Source organism: Paramisgurnus dabryanus, chromosome 3, assembly GCF_030506205.2.
Source record: "Paramisgurnus dabryanus chromosome 3, PD_genome_1.1, whole genome shotgun sequence".
Classification (NCBI taxonomy): Eukaryota; Metazoa; Chordata; class Actinopteri; order Cypriniformes; family Cobitidae; genus Paramisgurnus; species Paramisgurnus dabryanus.
Window position 1 is genome coordinate 34,647,164 of NC_133339.1, and position 15,797 is coordinate 34,662,960.

The following is a 15,797-nucleotide window of genomic DNA, read 5'->3' on the forward strand; positions in this document are numbered from 1 at the left end:
TATCTCCGCTTCAGAACATCATAGAGACACGGGGGTTGGACCGTTTTACTTGTGGCTTGAAGGTTGATCATTATGGGATGCCATTTTTCTCCCTAGCAACCAAACTTAGTACCCTAGCAACGGAATAAACAAAGCCTTATTTCTCCGCTTCAGAACATCTTAGAGACACGGGGGTTGGACCGTTTTACTTGTGGCTTGAAGGTTGATCATTATGGGATGCCAATTTTCTCCCTAGCAACCAAACTTAATACCCTAGCAACGGAATAAATAAAGCCTTATATCTCCGCTTCAGAACATCATGGAGACACGGGGGTTGGACCGTTTTACTTGTGGCTTGAAGGTTGATCATTATGGGATGCCAATTTTCTCCCTAGCAACCAAACTTAGTACCCTAGCAACGGAATAAACAAAGCCTTATATCTCCGCTTCAGAACATCATAGAGACATGGGGGTTGGACCGTTTTACTTGTGGCTTGAAGGTTGATCATTATGGGATGCCAATTTTCTCCCTAGCAACCAAACTTAGTACCCTAGCAACGGAATAAACAAAGCCTTATATCTCCGCTTCAGAACATCATAGAGACACGGGGGTTGGACCGTTTTACTTGTGGCTTGAAGGTTGATCATTATGGGATGCCAATTTTCTCCCTAGCAACCAAACTTAGTACCCTAGCAACGGAATAAATGTTAGCTTCATTCTAGCTTCATGCTAATCATGTTAGCTTCATGCTAGCTTCATGCTAATCATGCTAGCATCATGCTAGCTTCATGTTAATCATGTTAGCTTCATGTTAGCTTCATGCTAATCATGTTAGCTTCATGCTAGCTTCATACTGATCATGCTAACATCATGCTAGCTTCATGCTAATCATGCTAGCTTCATGCTAATCATGCTTACTTCATGCTAATCATGCTAACAGCCAGATAGCCTACTAAAATAAACTTCTGTCAAACCATTTTAAATGTTCAGGCTACGCTTTTTCAAGCCAACATAAAGTTTGTCCTCAAACTTTAATATCTAGTTTTTAAAATGTCACTTTAGTCATTTTATTGGTATTTAACAAAAGCTCCACTGTATAGTTTTTTGAGTTAATTCTTAGCACAAACCCATGTTTTCTTTCAAAAGTATGTGCTCATTCATGTGTAATTACTTCTACCTACTAATCAAAGTATTTTCGTAAGTGTAGAATCTGCTATTTAAAATACATACGGTCGAGTCGCTCATCTGGCTGAATCTATGTTGTGCCTCCATCTTTGAAATACATTTGCCAACGAGGGACATTCCTGAAATTCAAGCTCCGCCTTTCGCGCTTTCATACTACACTCACGCTGGCCGCTAGCTGATGCCTCCTGAGGTTGCATGTGTAGGCGGTATATGTCATCAAGATCTTATTTCAGAATATTAACAATTATAAAGCTGACAATTATTCTTAGTTAATTATAAATTGATGTAATATGCTTATGACTTGTGAATGTACTGCTCAGTTAACTTAAATAAACCAATCTTGATAACATATACAGCCTGCATATGCGACCTGCGTAGACTGAAATCCTTCAGATTTTACAACAGCCGCACACCGTGATAACTCCGCTATCTAATGCTTTGATTTGAGGCAGATTTGAAAGCCTGTTGAAGACCTATTCTCTAGGACATTAAAACAAGTCGCCAAGGAAGAGAAAAGGAGATTTAAAACGACAACGCGACAGGAAAAATAAAAAGACCAAAGTCAATATTGGAGTAATGTTAGTTTTATAGTTCCTTTTATAGTTTTATATTTCCTAACTATAGCATGGTTATGCATAACTCTTGTTAGTGTAAACACGCATGTGGTTTAATGTGTTTGAACAGCCACAAGCCGTCTCTCCGCCTATTTACGTAATCTGAGGTACTGAGATAAAAGTTTTACATCTTTTCTGACCTCTAACACGAACACACGGCTATTTTTAGCCTTTCATTGATAAAACTAACGCCGCTGATCTGCGCGTCTTTCGTTTCATTTTACAAGCGTGTGAAAGTTGCGCAATCTTATTTCACCAATATCAGAGAAAGCTCTCATTGTGTAACATGTTTTCTTAAAACACAAGCATTGGACTCTGACATAATATTAGTTTGCGTCCATTTAAACCTGTCATTACTCCCGCTCATGATTAAATGACAGGAGAGGGACTCGTCCACATACCATCTCTTCAGTAATCTGGAGAGAAGCGGTCGAAAATGGACAAAAAGAGACGGATTTATATACCAGGTGTAAACGTGATGTGTCTCTCTAATCCACTTGTGATCTATAATACCAAGTGTAACAGCCCCTGGGATATTTTTCCTTGGGTCGATGAAAAAGGAGTGTCTGAGCATATCAAAAAAATCTGACTTTTTCCATGTTTAACATAAATCTGTGTGCTATGACGGATCACAGGCAAAGGACACTGTAAATTGTTCATTATTTTTCATTGCTTTTGCTTTGTACTGGAAGCCATATTAACCTTGGCATGACACGGCCACCGTACAAGTTAAAACGCACTCCTAATGGGGGGGTAGAAAGTAATATTCAGTTGATTGTCATATAGAATTTCACTGCTAGATGGGAGTAGAAACTACACAGTGGAGCTTTAACAAACGTGACTGCCTTTCACTGCAAAACCCTCTAACTACATGCAATGCCACTTCTAAAAAAAGGTTTCCTGTCACTCTTCACAGTCTTTTCTGAATTAATGTACAAGACTCAGAAATATGGCAATATCCTAATAAATTCAGTAAACTGCCTTTCATTATAGTTTTTGTCTATAATAGACACCTAAGTGGTCAAGATGATTGGGAGTATCGTACCTGGATGAGCATGGTGTTATCAGTATCAGGCAGTTATTATCGGGGATTAACAGACCTTGGAGTGTTGCAGGACCCCCATGTTATATATATATATATATATATATATATATATATATATATATATATATATATATATATATATATATATATATATATATATATCATGCATAATATGTAGGAAACCCAGCAAATCCTATAAGCCCTGGGTGGCATGCTCCTGAGTCTGACACCATTTTCGTTGTTTCAATTTATAAAGTTTTGATTAGGAAGTTGCCTTAAAAAAAAACAGCTGTATATGTAGACATAGAGTCAGCTCACAAGGAATTGTAACAAAGTCCATGTTTCTAAGTTGTCTTTGAGAGTATCTACACCAAAGGTCTTGAAAACCTTTATTCCCTCTTCAGCTTGCCCGAGATGGTGATGGCACTGATCAAAACAGTGAGAGCAGAGAATATGCCCAGATGGATTATTGTATTACCCCTGCTGCACCTTCTTAAAGGCACTTCAAAACCATTTGAGGAAGTATTGAACACATTCAGCACAACTTATGAACAGAGCTGGGCTGGCCTGCAGGGACTCAAACCAGCTTATGAACAATACTCCAGATCCCAAGATCGAAGGTATTACATCAATTTGTTCAAATGTAGTTTTTAAAATGATTATATATATATATATATATATATATATATATATATATATATATATAAATATGTTATTGCTGAATTCATTTATTTCAGGGGCATGTTGAATCTGATGAAGTCACATGGATATTTGGTGGAGGTGGACAGACTGCTGCCCCGGTCATGGATGTACCTGATGACTATAGATGAGTTGATCGAGTGCAGCTCTCTCATTAATGCAGAGCTCTTGGACATCCTACAGCTTTTTATAATGAAATGTCCCAGTGACATAGCCTACATGAGTTCTAAAGTAAGTGACAAATAATGTTAAAGAAATCATTTTTGCATTCCATTCCAAAACCGATACAGGGAACAAATCCCTAAATATATTCTACATCTACTTCAAAATCAATATCACATTTATAAGTGTATGTTTTTGTTTTGGAAGAGGTCGACTGCATATAGAACCTTCTAATTTAAACAATCACTTTCTGCTTGAAATTAGAAGGCTGTATTTTACAAAACATTCATTAAATCAATTATTTGAAAACTGTTGGCTCTTATACTTTGGTTTTAAATCATAAAATTAGTATAAGTATTAATCTTTACTGTTTAATATTGTACAAGACATTTTAAGACTTTACAAAAAGTTTTAAATACATACATATAAATACACATCATAGATCAAAATATAACCTCCCTAGTACAACAATGACGTGAATGTATAAATCAAATGGACAAAAAAAATCTATCCTTTACTACTAAAAAACCCAAATGTATCCATAACTGCTTGCCTCCTAGGGAGTTTTCACACCTTAGCCTTTGCCTGGTGCGTTTTCTCCCTTGGTTCGGTTTGTTTTGGCATATGTGAACCCGGCAATTGCACTCGGATCCACACCAAAACAATTGCAAAAAAAGATTGCAAATGAACTCGGAGCGGTTCGTGTGAAAGCAATCTGACCCAATGGACCAACTAACAGACTTTTTTGCTTTATAAGTCATGAACATACCTTATGACAAATTCTGCTGAGGATGTCGGCGCCATTCAAAACCAAAGCGCACCTGTTCTTTATAAAATTTCTTCTAATTGCTCTTCTCTGCAATAGGTACATGGTGAGAATGTTGTCCCGCTTAAGTTTTGATTCCTCTTCAAAATCTGTCCATCCTGATGGATGACAACTTTGAGTGTAATTACGGAAAATAAACAGATGAACTCTGACCAATTAAAGAAGAGTTTACTCACATGTTGACTTGTATTAACAAAGTCTGGTCCATTTGGAAATATTGGCTTGTTAAAAGGGATGCGATATATTGCATGGGATTGTCATGCGCATCACATTAGTAGTTAATCGCCATCACCTGCTTTCAGATGGAGCAGCATTTACTACACAGAGCTGTAGTTCACTGACAAGCTACTCAATATCGCACTCATTATCACAAACGTATGGCCTGTAGGCTGTGTTCCATGGATACTCAAATATGCATTTTATCTTTTCTCAGGCTGTTTCAGAAACTTTGGCACACATTCAAAGTCAGCTGCTCGAGCAGAAATACAGGTAAAGTTCATCATTAGTGTCAAAATTGTCTCTGTATTTGCTTTCACTTAGTATTTGAGTGTACTTAAAATTGTCATATGAAATTACTATTTTTTTTTAATCATGTTTCTGAGTGATTTTAGTATTGAATAATTGTAATAGTTTGACCATTGACCGAATTATTCAGATTTCCTTTCATGAAGCTTAGCTATTAAATGAAATTATTTGTAATACCTTTTTGATTGGTCAATTATGAGTCTTTAAAATTCTGTATTTTAGCATTTGCACCAAATAAAAAGATTGTGATTGGAATGAAATATTAGACAACTTGCGGAAATAGGGTGCACTATGGTGTCTACAATATGGTAAAGGCATAAATTAATTGTTTGTTGTAGGACAATGATATATGTTTGATAAACGGTTATCTAGCATTAAGTTAACCTAGCATGAAACGTAGCTAGTTTTAAATACTTTAAATGACTCCTCTCTTCAAAGCTTGTGTGTGCTCAGTTAAATACTTTATTTATTTATTTAGTTGAATAGTATGTATTTCAGTATGTGTATGTAATACAGGTGCTCCTGTATTGTTAAAATGTAGAGCATTGCATTAGCAGCGCAAAATGGGTTCAAATCCAGAACACGCATATTGAAAATAAACGTATAGCCTACCTTATAATGCACTTTAGGCCGTTTTGGACAAAATCATATGCAAAATGCATACATATAAAAATTAAAATAATGCATTATGGTAGTTGTCTAAGACTATGTATATGAAATGGTTGCTTGGATTTCATTTATTTTGTAGCTGTCCCAGTGAGGACTATGGCATGCGATGCCTGCAAGCAGCTTGCAAACTACTAGAGAAGATCTGCAAAGAAGTGAAATACCCCACCTACACAGATAGTTTCACTGAAATTCCTGTTGCATGCATGAACCTAGTGGCCTCTGTTTCAGGATTTGCCCAGGTACTCCCCTCTGAGGTCATACTGTATAATCGTTGTTGTAATTTATTGATTAAAGCAATAGACATACATCTTTATAATCCTATAATTAACACAGCAAGTGTATGTATTTGTTCAATCCCAAGACAATCCAAACACCACAGATGGGCAATTCTCCTGAAAAGACTTTTGAATTACTCAACAAGGCCAAAGAAGTTGTCAGGACTTGGATGAGAAATTCTTTCAGAAAGAATCTTTTGAGCAATGGATTTTCATCAGTACTTAACACAAGTTTCACAAACGAGATTGAGGTAAAAGCAGTACAGTCATACAAACAAATCAGTGGCTGTTGACAAGTTTTGAATCTATAAAGATTAATCCTTTTTTGTCCTGATTTACAGATATGGAACAACATTTTAGCCATAGATTTCATGAGCAAAGACTTCACTAAAGAATGGAGAGAGATCTTTACAAGGGATTTTGAGGGGAAATTTCAGAAGGTATTAATGACAGTGAATGTGTCTGTGTGCCTTGTTTAGATCTGTAGTAAAGCTATGAGCTATGTCCATATACTGGAGAACACACAAACCTTCATGTTGACAGTTAGACGAGATACAATTCACATTATATGCTCCATCCACGGAAGTTTTTAAGTATTTCTGTCAGCAAGATATTGTTTTGCTGCTGGTCTAATAGTGCAGTTACAGAATTCTTGTAATTGAAACTCATCTGATCTAATATAAATAACAGACAAACCTGAATTTTTTATTACTTCCCATATTTTGACTGCAAGCCTAAAGCTTTGTTTATTAAGATGTAAACAATGGTAAATCCAGTATTTTATAAAAACAACATATATATATATATATATATATATATATATATAAAATATGCTACATTGTAAACAGAGTTTAAATTATTTTACGTATAAACTCTTAATAGTTACGGATATATTATATTATTATAATTATAATATTACAGAGCCATGAACGTGATTTTTGCAAAAATAAAAATAGAAAGACTTGTGCGTGCGCATAAGAAACTTAACCGTGGTGGTGCCTGTTATTTATAAAACAACCTTTACATGGCACCATGTTAAATTATTTGTGTTTATACAAATTAAGAAACAAAAACGTTGCTTGCCTTTATATACAATGTACATGCTGTTTGGTTGCATGACTTCTTACACTGCAAAAAAAATACTTTTTTACTTAGTATTTTGGTCTTGTTTTCAGTAGAAATATCTAAGATATTTCTACTGAAAACATGACAAAAATACTAAGTAGAAAGTTATTTTTTGCAGTGTATAAGCCAAAGTTGCTGTCGAGTTTCTTGCGAACGTGAAAGTCTTTCGGTTTTTTTATTTTTGCAAATGTCACTTCTATGGCTCGGTAGAATGCATGAAGAGACAAACCTTTCCTGCTTATTATTTTTAACCACCATTAAAACATATCAATACTAGCTTAAAAAGCATTGTGCATGGCTGGAAATGCCACCATAAATGTTAAAGCATCCAAAATTCAATATTTTAACCCATACTTTGCCCAAGTATAAGTTATTTAGTATAAGGTTGTTAAGAGAACTTCTTAAACATATAGGGCCCTATTTTAACGATCTGAAACGCAAGTGTGAAGTGCAAAACGCAAGTGACTTTGTGGGCGGATCTTGGGCGCTGTTGCTATTTTCCCGGCGGGAGAAATAACTCTTGCGCCAGGTGCAAATCAATAAGGGGTTGGTCTGAAGTAGGTTCATTATTCATAGGTGTGGTTTGGGCGTAACCTCAAATAAACCAATCAGAACGCTATCCAACATTCCCTTTAAACGCAAGGGCGCAAGTTCCATGGCGTTTGCTATTATTATGACGGATTTACCAGGCGCACACCAGGAGCGGTTCACAGCCGAAACAGGCGTGGGAGGAAATAGCCACAATTGTCTTATCAGCTGGCATCCCCAGGACGTTGCGCCAAGCGCTACAATGATGTCAGGAGACAGGGGAATCCCAAGCCTGCCAGCATAAATCGTGCACGCCGTGTAACGGGAGGTGGATCCCTCTACACAGAACCTGACGCCAGCAGAGGACATCGCTGCGTCCACCCTCACCGTGTTGAAGGCGGTTTGGGGGCTTTGAGATCGGACCCAAGAAACGCAAGCAGTCCAACCCCAAAGTACACTTACAAATCCAGTTCACATACATTAAGGTTTCTCATGAAAACATTTTAATTATTATTTACATAAAATAAATGTAATAGAGCCACACAACAAACTTATGAAAATATTTTAATCGTTATTTGCATGAGAATTTTTTAACGCAGCCACACAAAATAAATAAAAACTATCACCACAATGCTCACCACAATGATTTCCCTTATCTCATGTATTAATATTTTTTATTGTATCAATTTATGATTTGCAAAAATAACTGTTGCATCTGTGTAGATTAGATAAGCAAAGTGTGTGCGCGTTGTGCACGCTATACATTATGGTCAAACATGCGCCCTTAAAATAGCATAATGAACAACGCGCAATGCGCCACTGACTTTAGACTAGTTTTTTTGGTCAGTGGCGCAATTGTTTTTTGAAACTGGAAAATAGCATCAGGGATGGTTTGCGGAACACGCCTCCTTTTTTGCGCTGAACCGCCCAAGGAGCGCAAGTTCATTCCCTAGTTTGCCGACGTGCGTTTGTGGAGGGAAAAACCCGCTGTGCGCCGGTGCAAAATACGAATGATACATGCGTCACTGACAAAGTCAATTGCGCTGGGTGCAAGATAGGGCCCTTAATCTTTTCATTCATTTCATTCATTTTTTACACATAATTTTATTATTAAGTATAAAGTAATAAAAATAGTTATTAGACATTTAACCAATGACCTGAACATCTGTAACTGTTTTTTTCTCTGATTCTAGGAAAGTCATCTTGATCAAATAGAGGTTTACTGCTCAAAGATTGAGGAACTCAATGACTCAAAGCCCTTTTTAGCGGGTAGTGTTGAGAAGTGCGCTCTCCAAGCCGTTACCACAATATGCCAGGTAAGCAGCTAACTATTTTCATTGACATTGTGAGTTATTCAGAATTGCAGTAGAATTCATAATTTAATACCAATTTATTACACGTTAAATTCAGATTAGAACTAAAACTTGTTTGAATTTAAGCCTCATTTCTTTTTATAATACCAGCAGAATTTAGTTTGGTTTGAAATGCTTAAAAGTAGAAATAAATCTGGTGGCTTTTCATTGGGATTTTAGTGTTTTTATTATTGCCTTTTTAGCATTGCATTGATCAAAAGGGCTGCAATCACATAACTTCTATATCATACTTCTATATTTTTAACAGACTAAATCTGAATGGAAACTTTTTGAGAGACTCGGTAATCTCCGGGTAAACTGGAAATTCGGAAAGCTCGTGTCTACAATAATCTTAAAGTCCTGGCCAAAAGATGACAAAGGAATCTATGTGGATGAAGAAGAAGTTGTTCTCCAACATCTTCTGGACTGGACAGCAGCCAAAGATGTCTTTCAGCTTCATGGTATTAAAGGTTTTCTCTCCAACACGGCTCTTTTATGGTTAACAAGACAGAGACAGCCATACCAAAATAACTAATTTTTACTTCTTTGCTCTGCAGGTGCGGATGAACACCTGATCAGTCAGCTTTCTGAAGAGGCGAAGGAGAAATTTGCCATGGCAACCTCATTATTTGCCGACATTTTAAATCGACTTGTCAGAGGGAAAATAAAGATCAAACTTCTAAATCTCATCCTGAACAGGAAGCGTGTCTTTTTAGAGCTACTTCATTTAGGTAAGACATCAATCTACACTCAGTTTCAGATATGAAATTTGTTTGTTGGTTTACTATAAACCTAAGCGAGGAGTCAACACCCTGCTGTTTTTCCAGACTGTTTTTCTGAAAATAAACAACTCAAGGATACCAATTCAATGAGGAGGCTTCTTCAGTTTAGACAAGAGGAGGTGAAGGCACTTTACTATGAGAAAACTTTGGTGGATGTTCTCATTACAATGTGCCACAATCTACAGGAGCATGTTATGGGTATAAAGTTTATTGAATGCTTGGTAAAAACAAAACTATTTATAATAAATATAAAGGGATTGTAATAGTACACGTGTTCTTTGTTCCAGTTGATGTTAAAGAGTTGGAAGAAAAACAACGTATTGACATTGATGAAATGGATCTGGACCGGTTCATGGATGTTCATGTTTTGAATCAAATATCCTCAGAGGAGTCTGGAGTAGTCACCTACTTTGATCTTGATAACGATGTGCGAAATATGGCAGTGGTTCTAAACATCTATAAAGACAGCTACATTTTCAAAACGTGTTGGGTGAAGGAGGCTGAAGAGTTTGCACAGGCTACTAATGATGATGAAGATGATGAATATGATGAGGAGGAACTAGCAGAGAACAAATTGCCTATGACTGCAAAAGACATTCAAAGTGACATATTTGAGGAATGCTACAATAAATACCAAGCTATATATAACCAACTCAGAGATGGTAGCATGACTTTCGAAGATGTTGATGTAAAATTCAAAGCATACACCGGAAAATATGAAGAACTGGCAGCCGATGTCAAAATCATGTGCAGGCTTGATCCCAATGATGACCAGCGGTGGATACTAAACAGAATCCAGCAGATTGAGCAGTACCATGAGCTTCATCTGGCAGTAGAGTCAGCTCAGGTGGTCATGAGGGTCAAACAGGCACTGTGTCTTCAGGGAGACTTTCAAGTCCTGGAGAAGTTGCTTGTTGCTGTAAGTCATTTAACAGTTATGTTATCTATTGTCAAGTGAATAGTACATTTTGATTCAGTTAACAAGGTAAATGTAAAAAATGTTTTCCATCAGACACAATCGGATTTTAAACAGGAGCGTCTTGACAGTATGGACAATGAGTTGATACAGGCAAAAACTGTGCTTGTGGATATCACAGATTCACGTAGAGTTTGCCTCCAAGAGCTTGACCTAAGAAAGAGTTTTGTTATGTGGGTTAAAGAGGCCCTTGAAGGTAAATAAACTAATGTACTTTGTTCTATGCCGTTTTATTACTCTTCAATTTTATAACGTTTCATACTCTTAAATGCAGACATCAATGAGTTGAAAGTGTTTGTGGATTTGGCCTCCATCTCTGCGGGAGAGAATGATTTGGATGTGGATCGTGTGGCTTGTTTTCACGATGCTGTTCTTGGCTACTCTTCAATGCTGTATGATTTAAAGCCAGATGCTGACTTTAAGGATTTTCAAAAAATGCTGGAAAAACTATGGAAGGCGCTTCATAATGACGACAACCTTCCAAAGAAATTGGTAAGGTTTGCTGATCATTTTAACAATGAGAGGAGACAAACAATGTTTGTCACATTTGTGACCCTGGACCACAAAACTAGTCATAAGGGCCAGTTTTCTTTTAATTGAGATTTATACATCAGCTGAATGCTGAATAATAGGACAATATTTCTCTGACATACACCTATTTAAAAAACTAGACTCTAACGGTGCAAAAAAATCTAAATATCAAGAAAATCACATTTAAAGTTGTCCAAATGAAGTCCTTAGCAAAACATTAATGATGATAAATAAATGTTTTATATTTTTTACGGTAGTAAATTACAAAATATCTTCATGGACACATACAAGGTATTGTTGGCTTTTGCTATAAATATACCCCCCGCAACTTTATTTGACATTTTATTTTATTTCAGCGTGACTCTGCAAGACACATAGAATGGTTGAAGACAGTCAAGGACAGTCATGGTTCAGTGGAACTGTCCTCTCTATCTCTGGCATCAGCTATCAACAAAGATGGGATCTACATTATCGGTGCACAAAACCAAAAGAAGGTTTGTTATTATTGTCGCAGAATGAATAAATTACAGGGCTGTCAAAATATTTTTTGCTAGACTGAATTTAACCTCATGTCATTTAGAACCCATATCCCTTACACAAAATAATTGGCTCCATGTAATAAATTTTCACTTATTTTTATGCTTTATGAAAAAAGCTGAGAAAGGCCATGCCAAAGATTTAATGAATTTCGGACTCAAAAAATCATAATTGTAATAGATTCCACTGTAAACTTAAGTTTATGTGAAAAAAGTGTAAAAGATCAACACAGTAACTTTGTTTTGGTAAACCATTCTCTGTAAGGATATGAAAAAATAGGTCATTAAAATTTAGTTCCCCTTGTGATGTCAGAAGGGGATCATATGACAATATCTCCCCTTAATCTGCACTATCCAGCCATGGCAAATGCTCATTTGCATTTTAAGAGGACACACCCAAAAACAAAAAAAATTTGCTCACACCTACAAACTGGCAATTTTAACATATAATAAATTATATAATAAATTATCTATGTGGTATTCTAAGCTACAACTTTACATGCGTACTCTGGAGACACCAAAGATTTATTTGACATATTACATAAATGTGTGTTGGTTAAGTGTAAATGCAACGACCCTACAATGAAAAAAAAACTCAACCCACTTGTTTTTTAATGGCCATTTTGCAAATCTGTTCTCCAAGACTGTATTCACAAAAATCTCAGAAAGCACTGACTGTGAGTGAGGGCAGTAGGTCATTTGCATTAAAGGTACACACATTTAAAGGTGCATTTTTGCTCCCACCCAAATGGGGGCATTTTGGACATGGAATAACTAATGATCTCTGGGATATTATGAGCTGAAACAAAAACATTCTAGGCACACCCGAGACTTGGACATCTTGTAAAAATTGGCATAACATGTGCCCTTAATTTTTTTCAGTTATGCTTGGAAAAGGTTCTGAAGTTGCAAATTGTGGAAATGCATGATGACGGCTGTGAGACACGCACTTACTCTCTTGAAGACCTCAGGGAACTTCAGAATAAATTGATGCTAATGTCTGGCAAAGGAGATCAAGGCCAGTGTGAAGTTGATCGATTTGCAGAGGTAATTTTTTAGCCGTCAGCAGCTTTATATTGATAAACTTTTACAATGATTATCGCAATTGTCCCTTGTAAATGTCATTTTTGTTTGTTTTTAAGGTTTTTGCCAGTGTTCAGAGATTGGCCTCTGCGTTTATTGATTTGTTTGCTGCTGGAAATCCATTGTTCAGACACTGGGAGGCAAATATCAGCAGTAATAGTGAAGGCGGCTGCATCACTATTGACTTTAACTTGAGGGGTGTTGTCAATGTTGTCATATTGGAAGGTGATATCACTCAACTGTTGCCTGAAGTCTGTCAGAAAATGGAGAAATGCTTAAGTTTCTGGAAGGATTTTATGGACAAGCAGAGATCTCGCTTTTACTACTTAAATTATTTCACTGCAGAACAAGTAGTCTACCTGTGCAGTCAGCTAACCCAAAACAAACTGACTAACCTGGACGATCAAGTTCTTATGATGCTGTCCTTTATTCACCCAATTTGCTCCCCTTCAGATCTGAGGCAAGCATGGCACAGGCTTCAATATGAAGTCATAAAGAGGTGTCCTGAAAGAAACGATAATTTAGACTTTCAGACCTTTGTGGAAGTCCCCAGTATAGTTGAGAATGACATGGAACTTGAAGTCTTTGAAAATCAGTTGTTGGAAGCAAATGGGTCAGAAAAGTTGGATGTGATTTGGAATGCTTACATGCGAAACATGAAACATTTCTTGCCAGACTCTCTTGATGTCAGAAACCTTGGATGTCTCCTTGAAATTTTGGCCAACGTCCCCAGTAAATGCGAAGGTGATTCCTTGCGCGATGAGAGAACGAGGGGTGTTCAGAGAGAGCTGCCAAGTGGACTGGCGTTTGGAAGACCAAATCTCATCATCTGCCCCTCTGAAGAAATTTTGACCTCTTGCATTTCAATTTATATGAGCAGCAAATATGAGTCTTTGCCAACCTATGATGAAGTACTTCTGTGTAATGCTTCCACTCCCTATGAAGAAGTGGAACTCTTCCTAAGGAGATGTCTCAATACTGGATATAATGGAAAGAAGATATACACAATGCTTTATGTAGACCAACTTACCTATGAAGTGAGCTACAAAGTCGAGCAGTTTTTTCAGCGTCAAAAGGCAATGAGCAGATCTGATTACAGACTGGTGTTGATCTGCAGCTCTAACAGAGAACATACATACCTTCCTTCAGCATTTAGTCAGTTCAGGTTGCACTTGGTTCCTCAAGAACCTATGAGCAGTATTCAGCAGTACCTTTTAAGGCATTTTACAGTCCCGGATAACATATCCAGTGCTGCTGCTGTGTTCAAAAACAGCCAATTTGTCGGAGTTGTATCCTCTGAAAGATCTGGAGTAGGTAAGTTGACATTCTTGTAATAAATCTTACATTTCAGAGTCTGGTGTCTCATTTATTAGCCAAATAATAAATGAATGATTTACTTTATTTGTATATTGTCATAAATAATTTGTGCGGTATGTTTTAGGCAAATCACTCTACATTAGACGAATGTATGAGAAATTGAAGACAATCACAAAGAGGTCTTCACAACTGAAGTGCATCAGGTTGATTGAGCCAAGAATCGATGAAAATGTCATTGTTAGATCCTTACTCAATACCTACAAGGAAAAGGAGCTTTCTGTCTACCATTTTGACATCACCACCATGGTAAGTATGCGTTTTATATTTTATATGTACTTAGCGATGACAGATCGGGGCCAAATAAGGCATTTTTAAACATATGGGAATATGGGAATAATGCATATGTAAATATAAATGGTTGTTTTCAGTATATTGCATTTTTACATATTTTCAGGTGAAAAAGGGACTCCATGAATTTTTATTCAGACTGTTGATCCTTGGATATCTCATGGACACAGAAGGAAATATGTGGAAAAGTAACAAAAAACACTTGTATATCATTGAGGTCCTGAGACCTGATGGTGACACATCCCGAAATGTCCCAAAAGCTGTAAGTTAATTGTGTTTTCATAAATTACACTCATATACAGTATAGTTCAAAAGAACAGAAGTAACGACCCTTCTTTGGCTCTTAAAGGTGTAGAGATTAAAAAGGGAAACATTAAGCCAGCCTTAACCATTGTTGCCATTTACGCATTGAAAAAAAATGAATAAAAAAAGTAGGAACACAATCAAGTGAACTTATATTTATTTAAAATATATACTGTGATTTAATATGATTTAATATGTATTTATGTACAAACAAGGGTATAAAAAGTTATTGGTTAATACACAAAATTTACACACCAACAGAGATTCACTATTACTAGGGAGCTGGGGATGAGAAAAGCAAACTGGATCTTGCCAAAGAAAAGAAAGAAAGAAAAGATTTTATTCTAGCCCATTTCAGCTAAACCATAACTAATACAAAGAAAAGATAAAAGTATACAAGGTCAGCCACACTGTATCTATCAGCAAAAAACAAACACTTGGTGGGGATACAAACAACATCCAAATCACACCTTACACATCAGATTTGAAATGATGACTGCACAATATATTTAAAAAATCACTCAATAAGAGCCGATAATAGAAGGAAATTCCTTTAGGATTTTTAAAACTCTTTCCAAGTCAGCATTTTTTTTTTAAGTTGCCAGCCACACCAGTATTATTTATGACAAAAATATTTTTTTTCACAAAAGCTTAATGATACTGTACAATAATAAATATATTAAACGAAAGAACATACCCTCTGCTTTAAAAAACAAAACAAAAATTAATCCTACCTTAATTTGTTCTCTTTTTATCACCTCTCAAATATGGGTAGGTTTCTTCAAAAATACCAATAAGATGAGATAAGTGCATTTTTGTAAAGGACTTTTGTTGGACAACAGATTCAGAACGGTTTAAAATTAGAATTTCAATATGGCAAGTTTTCAAAATGAATTTTTCTGCATGGTAAAGTCATGAAACAATAATTCATTGGTA

At 36.3% G+C, this 15,797-nt stretch overlaps 1 protein-coding gene across 2 annotated transcripts in view; it reads left to right on the forward strand.

Annotated features, from left to right (window-relative positions):
- Positions 1-15,797, forward strand: part of LOC135743258 (E3 ubiquitin-protein ligase rnf213-alpha-like) — a 58,473-nt gene that overhangs the window by 12,433 nt on the left and 30,243 nt on the right. For both annotated transcript variants that reach the window (XM_065260914.2, XM_065260996.2), the window contains exons 12-29: positions 3,229-3,444; positions 3,562-3,754; positions 4,945-5,000; positions 5,785-5,944; positions 6,067-6,231; positions 6,322-6,420; positions 8,827-8,949; positions 9,254-9,446; positions 9,543-9,716; positions 9,813-9,965; positions 10,055-10,686; positions 10,780-10,939; positions 11,018-11,235; positions 11,631-11,768; positions 12,693-12,857; positions 12,953-14,207; positions 14,335-14,516; positions 14,665-14,820. In XM_065260914.2, coding sequence (XP_065116986.1) covers positions 3,229-3,444; positions 3,562-3,754; positions 4,945-5,000; positions 5,785-5,944; positions 6,067-6,231; positions 6,322-6,420; positions 8,827-8,949; positions 9,254-9,446; positions 9,543-9,716; positions 9,813-9,965; positions 10,055-10,686; positions 10,780-10,939; positions 11,018-11,235; positions 11,631-11,768; positions 12,693-12,857; positions 12,953-14,207; positions 14,335-14,516; positions 14,665-14,820 — 4,438 coding nt within the window. The remainder of the gene's footprint in view (positions 1-3,228; positions 3,445-3,561; positions 3,755-4,944; positions 5,001-5,784; positions 5,945-6,066; positions 6,232-6,321; positions 6,421-8,826; positions 8,950-9,253; positions 9,447-9,542; positions 9,717-9,812; positions 9,966-10,054; positions 10,687-10,779; positions 10,940-11,017; positions 11,236-11,630; positions 11,769-12,692; positions 12,858-12,952; positions 14,208-14,334; positions 14,517-14,664; positions 14,821-15,797) is intronic.